The 17509-nt window shown below is 43.9% G+C and overlaps 1 protein-coding gene across 1 annotated transcript in view; it reads left to right on the top strand.

The window, feature by feature from the left end:
• Positions 1-751: 751 nt before the first annotated feature.
• Positions 752-17509, top strand: part of whrna (whirlin a) — a gene marked incomplete at both ends in the record, with an annotated part of 122266 nt that continues 105508 nt past the window's right edge. Inside the window, one exon of the mRNA XM_079178528.1 lies at positions 752-1498. Within this exon, the coding sequence (XP_079034654.1) occupies positions 752-1498 (747 nt within the window). The remainder of the gene's footprint in view (positions 1499-17509) is intronic.

The following is a 17509-nucleotide window of genomic DNA, read 5'->3' as shown; positions in this document are numbered from 1 at the left end:
CGCTTGCTCCACGTAACACTGTTGGATAGATAATTTTGTGAACTTGACCTCGTTTGGACCTAGAACCGACACCGGAGCCGGATAGCGTGGACTCGTCGGGACGCCGAGCAGGAGCACGAAAATAACTTTTTTTATTTTATTTTTCTTCGTGGAGGAAATAGCTTTTCTTTTTCTTGGTCGCGCGCGCAACAGTGGACCAAGTACAAGTCGTTTCAAGTTCTGGCGTTGTTTTATTCCGCCTTGCTCGTGGAGCTGTTGACGAGGGAGGCGGACACCAGAGAAGCGGCGGCTCGGCAGCCACCTGACCTCCTGGAAAATAACACCGCGGCTAATGACACGCAGTCTGAGATCCTTACGCGGCTCATTACTAAGCTCTCTGACGGAGCGGGACGAGTCTTCCACGAGGCTGTTGCATGTCCAGTCTTGACGCACCCTTTCGCATGGGAAGTTTGTAGAATCCAATTACTGATATCTAAATCATGGTAAGTGATAATTAATTTGTGTCAACTGTGACATCGAATTAGTTTGACTTAATTGCCCGTTTAAGTTCCCCCCTTTAACAGCTCTGTCCACCCAAATTGCGAGTAATAAGCGGATCATGTGTCAGAACCAGACAGCATGGATATAACCGGAGTGGACGTCCTCCAGCGGTCGTGATGCCAAGCGCCGGTCTAATCCCGCGCCGCCAGCCCGCAATGCCTGCACTCTAACCTGCATCAGTGTGGCGCCGTGTTCCGGTCACACCGCCAGGATGAGCAGCACTGACCTGGAGCGCATGTCGCTCAGCTCCTCGGCCAACTCGGTGGCCTCCAGCGCGCGGACGTTGTCGGCCAACGTGAGGAAGCTGCACAACGCGCTCAACCTCCTGCTCAACGACTTCGAGAGGGAGCAGTTCATCCACTGCCTCAACGTCTACCACTCCAAACGCAACGTGTACGACCTGGTTCAGACCCTCAACGTCATCCTCAACGCGCCCAGTAAGCGGCAACTTCTGCCCATGCTGCGGTTGGTCATCCCCCGCTCTGACCAGCTTCTCTTCGAGCAGTACACCTCGGAGGGCCTCTATTTAAAATCGGATTCAGTTGCAACAAGCAATGGCAACGCCGAACCCCCACCGGGCGACTTCCCCGGCGCCAGCCCGACTCCCCCGGGGCATTTTTCGCCGAACAACCCACCCGAGTTTCAGGTGGCGCTGCGCGGCTCGCCGGACAGCTTCAGCACCAGCAGCGACGGGACAGCTCCCCTGGTGCCTCTGCTCGGGAGAAACTTTGTCCACGAGCCGCCGGGCGAGATCCGGCAGGTCACCATGAAGCGGCACAAAAGCAACGAGGGCCTGGGCTTCAGCATCCGCGGCGGCTCGGAGCACGGGGTCGGCATCTACGTGTCCCTGGTGGAGCCCGGGAGCCTGGCGGAGAAAGAGGGTCTCCGGATCGGTGACCAGATCATGAAAGTCAACGACAAAGTCTTCGACAAAGTCACTCATGCTGAAGCAGTGAAGGTAAGTTTATTATTATGTGTTCACTAAACCTGCACACATGCAGCTCTTACAGAATGTACACTCATCCTCTCATTACAGGGTGCAGATTAGTGAACTGGCACAAGTGTTACCGTCATGGGAACTATTTGCACCGGTCTTGTCCTCTTAACGATGCTACATCTCCTGTGCATAATATGCTCTTCCCATATTTACGCGTTTGTGTCTAAACTTGACCTCTTGGAAGTTAACAAGCTTCAATTTATTGAGGGGAATCGATTTTGTTGTCTGGAAACAGCTTTGGCAATTTGTTAGATCTGCAAGAAATATACTCCAACAGTATTGTAGTGTTAACTGTAGGCCTGCAGGGACCACTACCTCTAGGAGTGTAACCTGACACCTTCAATAGCAGCTGGTAGCCATACAGGACTGTGTGTGTGCGTGTGTGCATCACATATGTGACGAAGAAGCTGAGTGTTGGCCCCAGTGCTCTGAAGCTGTACATTGAGAATAAGGACTGGGACAACTTCAGCCCTGTGCACTGTTGCTAATGCCACTGGCTGTAAATAACATCTATTAGCAAATGAGGCAATAAAGGAGCGTGTCTGATTTGTGTCCAGGGAAGATTGATTCAGTAGGAGACCTTGTGAGGTCCTTGGTTTGATGAGCTGTCCATGGTGCTGAAAATGCATCGCTGCGTTTTGTTCTCTGTCCCCTGACCCCCCCCCCCCCCCCTCACTTCTTCACTCTATATTTAAGCCATGCTTTTCTGATCGATTATGTGATTGCACTCATTCACACCTATTTGCTCATGTCATAGACTCACATCACAGGGATGTAGTTGTTCAACAAGGTTCCAGTCAGTTTTTAAGCATCTGGAAAGTCACACTCATGGTCAATGCTTTTGCTCCTTATTCATTGATTTTACTTCATTTTATATATATATTAAAAATGCATACCAGTGAAAGCGTCTTAACTGGGTGTTACATATACTCTCTTATAGCATATGTGTCTTGTCTGCCTCTTGTGGAAATCACATTTTAATCTCAATGAGACTTTTACCTCAGGGAAAAAGAAAATAGTTCACCACTCTGATTTTCTCTTTTTCTGGCAGTCCTGATTGGCAGTGACATTGAGAGAGGAGTTATTTCTCAGTAAAAAAAACGAGAGGAAGGAATACCGCCTGCACAAAGCCACAAAAAAAGTGCCAGATATCTATAAGCTGCTTTTTTAGAGTAGTGATTGTATGCCTGTAGTTTAAAAGGTCATTGGTTTGTTCCCGCCGACAACCGGGGATTATAATGTGGCTCAAATTGAGTCCTCTCTAACCTTCACTGATCTTGAAAAAGCTGTCCGTGTTTTTATCTCCTCTGGTGTGGACTTTTGTAATTCACTTTATGCAGGGCTAAGCCACGAGGCAAACTCTTACCTTAAGTAAATTCCAAATACAGCACCTATTGGATTTTAGATTAACACCAAGAGATGAGAACATGTTCCCCCTGATTTAGCCTCGATTCACGGGTTGGTTAAGAAACATTTTAGGCTTCACAGTGTCAATGTCCTTATACATTTATACATAGATACATTTATCTCGTATCGTACGGCGCTGATCCTCTGGTTGTGCCTTTATGATCGGGGCTCCATGTTGGGACCTTCTTTAGATAAATGCATTTTCATGGTTTTATTGTTACATTCAGGAAGGTTCACAGGCTGCCACTGTAGGGTGCGCCCCCGAAAGTGAAGCCAAAACATCTGGATTGCCCTTGTTGGCCAGTAGTTTGGGAAGCGCTTTATTTGATATGCAGCAGAGATTTCTATGAACGGCCCACTTATTTGAAATGTCAATTTTGCCGTTGATCATGTTCATTTAATTGTGGGGTACCAAAATCGTGATCATGATTAATAGTCAATTAATTGTGCAGCCCTAACTTGAAGGGCTTTATCTGTCTCTGAGGAAGGTGCATAGCCCCTGTGTGTTAATTCACAGTTTTCTATTGAAGTGATAGTGATGATGCATGTGGAAGTGATGAGGTCATTGTCTATAAATCTGCTCTTCAGACCAAAGACTGCAGCAGAGCGCCTCTGCGCCTCATATTGTACGTGATGTCAGACTGCTTTGGACAGAATACTAACGGCAGAATTATCCATCCATGTGTCCACAATCAATTCTCTCCACATTTAAAACTGTCTCCATCTGTGAACTGAAGGCTATCGATTGCTGCTTCTGTACTGTAAGTGAAAAGGGTTGCTGTCCAGGTTTCTTTGAGAGAGAGCACATCATTTGTTGTGTGAGGAGTTGGGTCGGTTGCGAGACTGAGAGGGAGTGAAACCAAAAGATCAGTTAAATATATGCTCCTTATATAATATATGTATATTCATTCTTTCTTCATTTTCTTTATTGTGCCATTGTCAGCAAGTCCTTACTTCGTGCTCTGCTTCTCATTCCACTATCAAGTCATCCATAATGATTATGTTTTATGTCTAATAAATACCACTAGTTATACTGCTACCACTGCTGCATGGCCTATACTGCTGTTATTAGTCTGACAGGCAGCCAACTAGGAGAGAAGCCGTCTCTGGAGGAGGTTATTGATGCTTAACCTCAGTTATTTTAATGCCTCCTCGTTTTAGTCTGAATGCTATTACAAGCGTTTATTACAGCCGTAACCATTTCAACTGTCTAAACTCTGCCAGACCTACGAGGTGAGCTCATCATTGCAAACTCATGATGTGCAACCAAAACGTTGTCCAAACACCATTTTATATTCTGGTGCAGATAGCAGACTTTAATATTTTCTTAACAACTATTTGCTATGTAAAGATATGGTGGAGTCATTTATACTTGAGTGAGTATGTGAGTCCCAGGTCATGGCCACCATCATTTTATACATCAAAGTGTCTTGCTAAAGTCATTTTAACGCATATTTATTATTAACTCTATTTACTCTTAAAGTGAGGAGCCACTTTACAAACTACCAGCCAAGTCTGAAAAAAAACCCGCTCAGTGACTTCAAGCGTCTGGCGCATTGTGACAGATGAAATGTCACCTTTGAATGAGCTGCTGTCTGGATGCTCTTGATGAATGCAGTTGAGACAGCACATCTGATCTCGTCCCCTCACCGAGAACTGAACTCCCACAGAGCATCCAAACTCAAAGCTCCATCAGTCAGTGTTTTTATATTAAAGTGCAGTCGAATGACCGCGCGTATTGTGAACATGGTCCTAGTGATAACCCGAAAAGAGTTATCACCCAACTCTGCTGCGCCGCAAAGCTTCGGCTCTTTCAGTCTCACAGCTCTCATCAACCATGTTTCCAGCAGCGATTATCAGCAAACAAGCTCTGGTAAACCTACTGTGTGTACTCAACTTTCACCAAACAGCACACAGACATAGCTACTGACTAGATCGGGAAGAAAGTAGGGCCGCACGATTATGGTCAAAATCATAATCGCGATTATTTTGATCAATATTGAGATCACGATTATTTATCACGATTATTCATTAATGACCAGTTACCGGACCTTGATCGGGGCGGAACACCGCCGTGCGCGATACAGAGAGCAGGGGAATTGTAAACTGCGACCATGTAGTGACAGACGTGACATGCCGGCGTGTAAATAAATTAAGCACAAGTACTCGTCCTTCAAGCTCCCGTCTCTCTACTCTTCTACTCTTCTACTTCTACAGGATGCGCGCATGACACCTCCCATCTCATTCGCCCCCTGGTGGTTGGCTGACTGTTAATTGAGGAAGCGCTTGATTTGATATGTAGCAGAGCACGTATTTTAAACGTCAATATCGCAGACGATCATGCTCATTTAATCGTGGCAGCCAAAATCGTGATCGCGATTAAAATTCGATTAATTGTGCAGCCCTAGAAGATAGTGCAACATGTAGCAGGCAAAGAGTCAAATGTTTTTCTCAAGAGTGGGTGGAGACTTAACTAGTAAAAAAGGAGAGTGAATATTGAACTTCCCTTCATCAGATGGACCGAAAGGTGACTCCGCATGAACGATAATGTTGATCCATGTCTGCTGGAAGTGGAAACGGGCACTTTTTATTGCAAACTAGCCATCTGTAAAACCTTCATCAAGTAATAATCAGTCAGAGCGGATTCTTTCAGCTATGTTTGGAGTTCTATGAGCCAAAAAAAAAGGATTAATGAAGATTTGAAAGGCCTACATCCCAACGTTATCATTTTGATTTTGAAATGTAAGTGTACATTGAGTTGTGTATCAGTTACAGTATTGCTCTTTTGCTCAGCCCAAATTGTTATATAGAAGTCACAAAGCTTTACCACCATCACACACACATAAATAACAAATCGGTAATCCTACACACACAACAAGGCTGGAGTCAAATACGTCTATGCAACTTATTTTCTACTCATTCACACTGTTTTCTCCCCGCTGTATGCCTCTACTTAGGCCTAATCCGCTCCACTTTAGCCAACCTGTGTTGCCTGATGAGTTCAGGGATGGCCTCTGAAAGCAATAGATTGTTGTTTACTCCAGGGGACGAATCAAGGGCTTACAGCTGTATAACTCTCTGTCCTCTTCCTAAGAGCCTGCCTTGGCCCCGATCCCTCGAGTCACTGCCAAGGTGAGCCCCCCTGTCAGCATTTAGACTTCTTCGTCATCTTCCCTGAGCTGGACAGTCAGATGGGATGAGTACATTGTGTTGTTTTAGAGCCACAGTAACATTGAGACAACCAGTCCTGTCTCGCTGTTCGCCACAGACCAGCTGTCTCTCTGATTTTTTTTTAATCTGATTTGTCTTAAGTCTGAGGAGGGTGTGAGAGGGAGAAACAAAGGCAGAAGTAGAGGCCCAGAGACAAACGGCTAGAGAATCAGAAAATAAGTCGCACGACAAGATTGGTCGGCACAAATTGTCTTAATTCATTATTCCGAGAAAAACTGTCTTTGGGCAGTTGAAGCGGTGACCTTTCTTGCAAAAGGGGCCAGAAGGAGAGGCGACTTAAAAAAAGAAGAAAAAAGAAAAGATGGCTGGTTAGCTAAATTCGCTGGGTCGACACCTGGGCAGCTGCCAGGCACATTGACATGCAAAGACTTGGCCACGAGTCAGAGAAATGGGAGCTGAGCGACCTGCAGCGGCACTGCAGACTGCTAATGGTTAGTGTGTTGATGAGATAGAGGGAGGCAGATAGAAATCTCGGAAGGTATTAATTGATTCATAGCTCGGAGCTGATTCTGCGCTTGTGATGGAGGTTGGTTTTGCAGTTATTGAGCCCAAAACCTAAAAAGAAATATCCACAACATTGCTATCTGAAGATGGCATCACATCTGCAGCAGAAGCCATTTGCATGTTATGATACAATGGTCAGAAATTGAGGCATTATTTGAACTTAAAGGACCCCATGCAGTGGCATCTTTGCTTCCTTCATATGCTTCCTTTTGAAACGGGATGTTGAAGCTTAAACACAGAGAAAGGGAGTTGCTCTATTGGCCGGAATACAAGGCAACCTTTTTTCTTCTTCTGGAAATTGTGTTTGTTGTGTTGTATTCGAGGAAGTGTTAGAACGAGTTAGCCTAGTTTAACCTGCGGGAGCTTCTGACGGATTGTGTAACATGTTTTTCTATACCACGGAGGAAATAAATTCCAGATGAGTGAGAGCGAGTCAAAGTGTCCCCTGACGTCTTTACCGCAGAGACGCACCGGGGACTGAATCATCCGTCAAGCTGTCAAGAATTACCGCTCTCACAGAATGTCATGATGAGGCTAAAAGCTGAGAAAAAAAGCAAAACAGTCGGAGGAAACGTTTGCAGAGGCAGACGGGAGAGCTTGTGAATACTGTACGTGACTGACAACAGGCAACGCAAATGCAGGATTTCCATTCTGCCTTGATGAAAGTACTTCATGTCAATTCAAGGATGAGGACTCTAGTAACTGTGGGAAACTTTCCAAAAAGTGTTTCGTATCTTCAAAAAGTTTTTCTACAAAAGCCGAGGGGTGTTGTTTTATAACGTTGTCTTATATTTGGGCCAGTATAGTAGTCTTGTGAAAAATGGAAAAAAAACATGTTATACTTCTTTTTCTATATATGTTTATAAATGAATTGCTTTGTTCTGACCTCTGATTCTGCGCCCAGCAGTGGTTCCAGCTCAGACCACATGTCATGTGTGGTGGCAGCAGAGCAACGTGAAGATTCACTGAACATAGCGCTGAGTAGCAGGTTCCTCCACAAAGTCACCGAAGGCATTCGGAGTGCGTCTCTCTTGTAAACATGAGGCTGATTGTTGCCTAAAGGCGCCCTGAAGGTTTGACAACTCCACAGTAAAAAGTGCACACGCGTCATTTTAGTGAAATCACAGCAGGAGTGAATCATTTTCCTTCTCATTTTCAGCCCGAACAAACGACTGCTAACGTGCCCATGAGCAAGAAGACACTCAACCCGTGACTGATCAAGGGCGGTGTTAAATGCTTCCTTGCTGAACAAACCTTCAACAAAATGATTAATAGATAGCTTTGGCTCCTTTCTGCCATAGTCTCATCCAGTACAGACGGCATTTTATATCGCAAGACGCACTTCTTTCATTGGCGAATGTGTGCACGCATGTAAATAATTTATGTGTGTACAAATCACGGTGCGCTTGCTATGCCCTTATTTGGTTGGAGGGTTCACCTTCTAAGTGGCTTGGGGAATGCAGCAGCTTGAAAATGTCACCTCGGTCTTGAAACGGCTACATTTATTTCAAGTGTGCTGTACGGGCTTCATGATGAAATGAAGAGACCTTTGGTTCGCTTTCCAATGTTTTATGTTGAAAAGATGTGTGGGGCAACATTAGCAACCTTTCTTGTTGCTTTAGCTCACACCGGGTTTATTTATTATAGTAACATTGGCAGTGTTAATAAGAATTCATTTTCAGTGCTGCAAAGACAGAAAGCACAACAAGGCTTAGTCAGTTTTCCCTGAAATATATTAAAACAATAAAATATATATATATATATATATATATGGCTTTACGGACTTTACAGTTACTACGGTTTTCCCAGTGAGGGTACCAATGTATGGTTAGTTTTGTTGTCACTGCTGATTTCCTTCCTGTTTATTTTGACTGACAGTCAACACATTCACATGGACAAGTGTTGATGAATAACAGAGTTTGGTTCTCTTCAGTGCACAGCTGAGGCCCCAGTGATCTTCGTGTGGCTGAAGCTAGTGGCTGCTGTATTTTGATTTTTATATATTTTTAAACACAAGTGCAACATTTTACTTGTAATGTGAAGCACTTGTTTCAAAAAGTTATTCAAGGGTTCATCCTGATAGCTCTTTTTGCTACATGTCATCATCTCTCTTTCTCTCATTTCCTGTCTGTCTATTTCTATAATAAATCTTTAAAAAGAAGAAAAGTCCTTAAATAAATAATTCAAACACTCACTGTCCAAATCCCCAAATTTCCTCCTAGCCAGCCCCTGCTTTGGATCTCACCTGCGAACAGTGGTGATTTGGTAGAACTTTGACAAAATCATGAACTGAATATTTGATATAATGCAGTGAACTGGAAAATTGGACCGTTAAAATGCTTATTATTCAACTTGGGCAACAGCAGCTTATAATAGAAGAGCAGATTGCATTGTTGGACACGCCTGGAATCTCTAATTAAACAAAGTAAAAAGGCTATTACTGCACTTCAAAAAAACACTACCCTCGTGGTGCCCTTGAGCAAGACACTTTGCACCTCGCCACTCTATTGGCCAACAGTTATTTGGCCATCGGCTTGTACTGGCCGGCTTCCAGTTGCGGCTGTATGAGTATGAAACCAGTCATGGCTGAAGTTTGAAGGGTCAGTGCTCATTCTTCTTAAATCTTTGGCAGCTCGAACTTTCTGCCTCAAGGACAGAAGGAAGTTTCCATAAACTGCAGCCCTGTGGTGTGAGACGCTGGACATTTGCCTTTTCCATCCGCTAACGGTTCTCATGTCGGCCAAAAGTTTTAAGAGAAGAACAAATCCATAAGTTTGACTCTACCCGAAACAATGCCTCCTTTTCTCTGTTGTGCTTACTGCAGTTTAAAACACCATCTCAGAATTACCATATTCACACAGCACAGCTGGAGGCTCTCCTTCATTGTCCAAACATTTATCCAACCCACATTGATTGAATGTTTGCACATGTCTTAACTCTCCCTGACCCACAGATTTAAGCAAAACGTAAGTGCCTTTCGCACACACATCCTATCCCTGGAATGTTCAGAGACTTTTCCTGCATGGGTCGTGTGTGAATGGGAGCAGGGATCTATATTCAGGGGAATCTGCACCGCCAATGTCCCACCTCAAGACCTGGTTACATTTCAGGGGAAATACTGATGTGTTATGAATGACTGCAGTAACATTGCTGCAACATGTACATAAAGGGTTACGTTCTTCTGACAGAAGACACTTAAACATAGATCGAGTGAACCGGTCACAAGACCAGGCTGTTGACCTACTTGAATCTGCAACTTGTTTTTGATTTAAGCATTTCTGCAAACTTGTCAACTACTAACAGTTCCTCTGCGGCCATGTTCCTGAAAATATTAGGAGACGTCTTCAGGCGCATACACGCACACCTGGCCTCGCGCGATGATCTTCCTCTGTTGAGTTCTTATGTCGGTTGGTTTGCATAAGTGTTGCATTACCGCCATCGGCCGGACCGTCCCTTGACCCATGTATTCCTGCATTGCCGCGGCATGTGTGGAAAGGCACAGGATGGTTCCTGGATGTAGTGCGTGTATGAATAGTGAAAATCACTAGCGGTGTCTGAAAGGATATTCTAGTAACATACCGGGAACTATTTGTGAAAGAGACTTTAGACTGAATGCATTTCTCCCCCCCCGTCCTTTACCCACATCGGCGCCTCTATATTTGAGACCATATTTCTTACTCACAGAAATTGATAGTTCTGTTAGTGAGGACTGAAGGTGGAGGAGTGAAAGTCTCCCAAGCTTTTAATCAGGAGGGAAGAAGAGATTTTAGTGCTGGTTAGATGCGTTGGCTGCAGGATGGGGAGTTGGCAGATGGGAAAGGAATCGGAAACGGGATGGATGGACCAAACAGCGCATAAAGATGCAAAGCCCTCAGCTGTGTTACCACAGGAGGAGTGTTGAGCGAGGAGTCAGCAGGCAAACCGCCAACAATAGGTGTTTTAAGAGTGTGAGTCACCGCAACCACACAAGGTCCTTGACCATGCAGCCATAACGGGGCACCCAGCATATTTAGCAGGTTGCTGCAGCAGAATGCAAGATTAGCTGAGGACAGACACAGAGGTGCACAATAACTCACTCGCTCACGGATGCACGCGCACACACACGATTCTCCTGGCGGAGATGATAATGATGATTTCAACCATATTGTCCAGCCCGTCCAGTAAACGCAACGCCTCAAAGATTCGTGTAGCACCTTAGCTGTATTCCTCTCGGTAATTATAATGTGAAATATTCATGAATTGCTTTAATTAAGTGGGCGGAGGCCATTTTGAAACCGGCGTGGTTTTGTGGCCCGCTACACTGATGAATATTGAAATGTTTACTGGCGTTGGAGGGTCGATGTCAAGACTGTGTGGGAGATGATGGAAACACACTGAGAGGAGTCATTCAGGGCAGAAGACGATGTCATGTTCAGCATATTTAAGATATCATTTCACACTTGTTGACGTTTTATGCAGCTGTTCTGTGCCTCCTTTACATTGACCCACACGCTCACTTTTAGTTGTCTCGACTAAAGGTGATGAAGATGATAGCTTTATACCTTTTTGCCTTCACTCAATTCTTGTATACGGTGCTCAAAGTCGGCTGGTGCTCACCGTTGAGCAGTACCAGCACTTAATACATTTTACTCTTTGGTGTATTGTAACTTTTTCATGCACGAGCTGCCGGTACCCTCCTCAGCCCCCTCCATATCAGGTTATCTGGGTGATTCATAATGGCAATTCATAACGGCTCATAAACCATATGAACACGAAAACAATGTGGCGGGCATCAGAACGAGCCGACCCACAGCCTGTAGGGTGCTTTTATTTATTTATTATACATTGCCAGAAAAGTTAAATGTTTAGCGATGTTAGCAAGGTTTGTCTTTAAGCCTTTTGGGCGTTATTGTAATAAAAGCTCAAACCTGGTCTGTCTGGCTTGTGTTGATTCCTGGCTGTAGTCATTGTTTAATATGTTATAAAGCAATACTACAGGCTACAAATAGCACAGGAAAGCACTATTTTAACGCTTTGGGTAAATATACAAACACACCACCATCGTCCTATAATGTTTTTAATTTGCAGTATTAGAGGCCTACTATGGCAGATGCCTACTATAGAAGATGCATAGCCCAGTATATTAATACAACAATGAAATCACAAATAACAAAGTATAACATGCTCAAAGAAATAATAAATAAATAAGTAGGAATAAGAAACTGGTACACATGCTAACGTGAAGGCACTTCAAGCTCTGTTAGTATACATGTCCCTTATACAGTATTAATGCAAGCTCACATGTGCACATAGAAACACACATTCAGTTCACTCTGTGAACCTTTTCCTGGCACTAAATCGGGAACACTTCTCCTCTTTCGCGTCCTTTTGTGTCAAATATCTCATCCGTTGGTCCATCTAAAGGCAGCGTTTCTATTCTCCTCTGCTTGGCCCACCTGGGGTCCCTCAGACAGATCTGCTGCCAAAGTGACTCTATTGTAACGGTCTAATTGCTTTACAATGGAGCCGCCGAATGCTTCAGTACACAGCGAAGGTGTCCCTAATCCATCACCTGGTCTCCACGGCACCAAATCACCGGAAGCAGTCGTTAATATCCGGTCAATGAGCTGAATCTCTCCGTCTCTGTTCACTTCTGTGTGTAGGCAGGACATTATTTATTCTATTAGACCCTTGGGTGCTTGGAAGTTTCACAGACATCAAGTGTTGTTATTTAGGGCCCGTGGTGAGATCACTAAGTTTATTGAAACACAATCAATTGTCAGTTTATTAGTACACCCATCAAAAACTATTAAAGTCTAACACAACAGCCCTGTAGTAGAAGTAGTGCTGGTTATTGGTACTCAGTACCTCTAAGCTACCAACCAAAATAACCCAGTACGCCCTACTCTGCCTCTGACTAGATGGCACTTGTTGCCTGCATAAATTGGATTGGTTAGGGTAAGAATGTCAGGGTAAACCAATGCCTTTGCCCTCGTAGGAAAAAAATATTGCATTGTTATTGTGATACAGCTATAATATAACAGGCCACTGCCACTAAAATGGATGGAATTAGCTTTTCTGACACAATTAGCTTCACAAAAATAATTTTCCTTATTTTTTCCCGTAGTTACATTCCAATCTCATAATCTGTAAATCCCTATTTGTCATGTGTAGTAGTCCATTGTACCAGCAGGCAGCATCATAAACCTTGACATAGTCGACTAAATGATCTTAACCTGAGATATGCTATTGAATTTGTATGTGCTATAAAGAGTGGAAAGTAAGAACGAAGACAATGAAAACAAGACATTATTTAGAGTGAAGGAATGGTTCAAGTTGAGTTTTGTCCGTGATGATAGATGGAGGCGTTTCATTGATGCCCTCGAGACTTGTGGTTGGACTGAGCTTGTGGTAGTTGTTGTTGTTTTCTTGAGGCTCCGTCTCAACCATTGTGGGAGTCATGAGACTACAGGAGGTCTGCTCTGAATATCAATGAAGGTTTAGACGGTTCATTGTTACTTTGTCTGTTGCTCCTTGACACGTATAATTAGGAGCCGGGCACAGGCAGAGATGTGTACAGTATATATGATAGCTATAGGAAAACTTACTGTTCACAGGGCATACAGGTATATTTGTTGTATTCGGCTCAGTGCAGTTGAGTTTTTCCACACGTCAGATCGATGTCTATGATTGGAAGCATCATCGAGAAGCTGTCACCTGTGCGTGTGATCGATCGGTCACTGTCACCTCCTGAGCTGCTCCTGTGTCTCATCTCATCTTTAATCGGCTCACTGAATGACAGTGTAAGCTGTAACTTCACTTATATATCACCACACACGGCCTTCGCAGTGTGAAAGGCTAAAATTTCAGAAAGCTGGCACAGTATAAAGAAAAAACCATCATATGCATGGAGTGAAACAAGTTCACTTTTTAATGCATTCAGAACTGTGGAATCTGCATTTCTCACAGCCACACTGTAATATTCATAGAACCCTTGTAATTATTTATAGAGAGGTTTAGTGTCACATATTTTATTCCTAACAATGTAGAAATGGTGAGATTGTATCTGCTCTCCAATTAACCTTTTTATTGCACAGATATCGGTCGTCTTACCAGGCTTGGTTATTGTAAGATGTGCTGTGTTTGAAGCTCTGTGGTTTCCTCAGCGGCCTGTACGTTCTGCTGCTCTGGTAGAGAGCTTACACACTCACAATTACACACATTCGGGCAAATTCTCCATCACTGCCTGACGCAAGCAGCCATTCAAATGACTGCTCTACTGGAGGAGGAGGAGGAAGAAAAGGGATTTAAAAGGGTGACGTAAGCACAAGGAGCGACGATTAAATAATCTCCTCCCCGAGAAAAAGACTTCCTGGGAGGTTGTGAAGTCCTCTGATGTGGGAGTTATCAGAGCAAGAGCAGAGTTCTAACACTGGCAGTCCTCAGAGGAGAGAGACAGGGTTGTTTTAAAATCCCAACGGTGTATAATATGGGTTTAATCACTAACATATTGAGACGGTGACCACCAGCAGCACACTAAAGCTTCTTTTGTTTATCTGGCAGATTACATTATAGCCTTCCCAACACAAACAGCGCTGACCAGCAGCGTTGCGTTAGCCGGCCCAGATGTCTCTTTTATGATTGGGAGAGGAGAGGAGCCCTGCAGGTCATCCGATACTGTGGAGCTGCCTTACCTATCTCCTACCGACACACACACACACACACACACGCACACACACACCTCCGTCTTCCATACCATCTGCTGTCTGCCACTCTTTCAACACCAGGAAAGAGATTCACAAACCTGAGGAATAGTAAAAAAAAGAATAGAGAATGTGGTTTAGGAGGTGGGAAGAAAGCATAACTCTGTCGCGGTGGTTTGCACATTTTAAAGTAATGCATGTAATTATTTGATAAGAGGATGATTCCAAGCAAAAGTGACGCACTTAATGTACATTACCATGTACTCGTGTTGGCTGGAGGTACGTGATGGGCAGCAGAGCCCGTCGAGTGTTCCCGCGTTTGCATAATTTAAGAAGAGAGAGCGTTACCACCTCGCTGGGAGCGCAGTCAACATGTCTGCTTTATTGGTGCACTTTGGTACTTATCGCTCGGTGTGGTAATTTAGCGTTCATACAGAGGACTTTGACCTGCAGGAATCAAACTTGCAAAGTTGCACAGTGGAAGGATGTGTTTTGGGAGTCTAGGGTTCCAGTGTGTTGTAGTGTTTAGAGCCATCCGTCACCCCAAAAAAAATACTAAAAAGTATTTAGAATGGATCGCCATATTTCATAGATCAACAATTGTTCCGTTAATTATACTTTGTAAACGTGCGTCTGACATGTTTCTTTCTTTTGTTTAAATGACATTGTCCAATCCTAAAAGCTTTGGCTTCCCTCAGAGCGCAGCAATCCATTAACCCTGGAGTTGTGGAAAATGATCAAAGCGTAGAGAAAGAAAGGAGGCAGAGCCATTTGTAGGCTGACTCAACTTTCTTTCACCATTTCCACCAATTCTCTGCGGCCATTTTAACAAATTACTCTCGCTCTCCGTCTCTGGCTTTAGCTCCGCTCGCTCACTTTCTCCGTCTCTTCTCTCTGTGTCTGTCGCTCACTGCCGGTGATCTGAGCCTGTACACCTACACATGTAGAATACAAACAGAGGGCTTCTACGTGTTCTTCAAAGAAAGATGCACAAAGACACTGACACATTCTCGTGATGTATTGAGGGCTGATGCAAAGTAATGTACTCCCGTGTCCATTACTGTGAGGGTTGATGGCTGGTGAGGATGTTTTTCTTTGTGCTGTGGTCCATCCGTTCAGCTTGGTGCTGAGTCACGGCTAACTGTTCCAGAGGCAGCCAGATCCAACGTCTGTGTGTGGTTGCGCAACCGCTCTGCGGTCAGATCGATTGTTTGTGACATGAACCACTTCCAAAGTCTCGCAAAGTGTTACAGTTATCGTTCATCTTTTGTGTGAACGACAACTCGTTTTCTCTGAGGGAGAAGGGTCGCCGTCTAGTCTCAAAGCCACACTTGAAAACATGATGGAGTAATCATGTCTTTGCTGACAGAAGCCAATTCAAACGCCGCTGGAGGGATGGATCAAGGATCAAGGCTGCTGTTTCAAAATCAAAGAATACATTTATTAATCACTACATGTTTTTTTTAAATCAGCGTGCGGAGGCACGTAAAAACAGCTGTTTTCTCTCCCTCTCTTTCTCTTTCTCATTCATTTAATGGAAAGAGAATTTCTGGATAACTACCCTGTCCTACTTCTTCTTTTATTTGTATTAGTGTAGACACAGCATCGGCATATTGCTGCGCTCAACCCTTATGTATTTGGATTTTGTCCAAATAAAGTTGAGTTTAAAAGTCGTATAACATTCCTGAAGGTAGTTATTCGTACAAAATCCACATCTTCTTCTCCCTTTTTTAAAACATGGTAGTTGAGGCTGATCTCGCTGCGATCCAGAGCCTATTATACTGAGAGAGGGGGATGATTGCAAAGATTGAAGACTGAAGGACAATACCGGTGGCGTCACATAATTCACCCTTATGCTGTAACACCATCTGGGGTGAAGCCTCATATCTCTAGCACGTCCTCTGTCAGACTATCAGACTTTGATGTCTGATAGCCTCTGTCCCGGTTTGTTCCAGCAGCAATATAAGGAGCATTAACTCTCCTGATATTGCCAGGGTCAAACTAAGCTGCCGCGGTCGTGATAAGTTCTGACTCGGCACAGACTATGATTCCCGACAATGTGCCATGTTTAAAGACTTAAAACCAGCCGCGCACGGATAATTGACTCCATGTTAAGGGGGATGATTATTTCATCTCTGGGTTGTTTCTGCTCGAGTTGCGTTTGTATTAACGGATTGTGGTGATGGATTGAGCAGACGAGTGGAAAAAGAGAAACCAGAGGGATGAGAAGGAGGGGAGGAAAGGGGGGGAGAGAGATTGAGTCGGACCTTTTCATTTGTCCACAGCTGGTGTGTTTGTCAGAATCCAATACACAATTATCACCAGTGTCCTGTCCAGTCCTCTGTGTGTCCTCTGCTGATTTGATTAATGTCGTAGCGAAAGACGAGAGAAAGAGAGTGAAAGAGAGAGAACAGTATGTTACCGAGCATGCAACACAATAGGTCAATACACCATTCAAGACTTTCATGAAACTCATGCTTTTTTCCCTTCAAGTTGTCCAATCAACTTGTCCTTTTTAACTTAGCTTCTATTATTTATCTTTTTTTATCCTGTTCTTGCTGCTGAATGAGTTTGACATCCTGAATATATCCTTCAAAGAATGTTGTAGACCATCTGTCTGCTTCTTTCTGAATTATTTTTCCCCCCGTTTACCAAAAGTTCTATAAACCTTCTTCAGTGAGTGCAGTTAGTGACAGTGTGGGCTCCATGGTAGCTCTGACAGCTTGATGGTTTAGCAGCAGGGGGCGGGGCTTAGCGAACAGTCAATTGATTCATTCATGTAGACTAATCCTTTTGGTACCAATTCAATTTAGAGAAATATGAACCAACTTAGGTATGACTGTATCACATATATACAGCGTCTGCTGGTTCTGACAACCAGTTTTATTGAGTAAAATGATCAGAACCAAGATGCCATGTTTTGAATGGACGCATCATCGGACATATTCTACCCTGCTCATCATCTTTAAACGTGCCTCTGGTACTGCTAATTCTTTGTTATCTTGTTGAAATTCTCATTACTTCCCGCAATCAATAATCAAATGCTCTGACAAGAAAAATGAAAAAAAGAAACAGTATCTGTAGCTCTAGCAGGACTATAATAAGCCGGTCCAATCATTTAATTCAAATGTAATGACTAGACGGGCTA

Source organism: Pholis gunnellus, assembly GCF_910591455.1.
Source record: "Pholis gunnellus genome assembly, chromosome: 18".
Classification (NCBI taxonomy): domain Eukaryota; kingdom Metazoa; phylum Chordata; class Actinopteri; order Perciformes; family Pholidae; genus Pholis; species Pholis gunnellus.
Note: the sequence above shows the minus strand (reverse complement) of the source record. Positions and strands in the feature narration are given on the sequence as shown.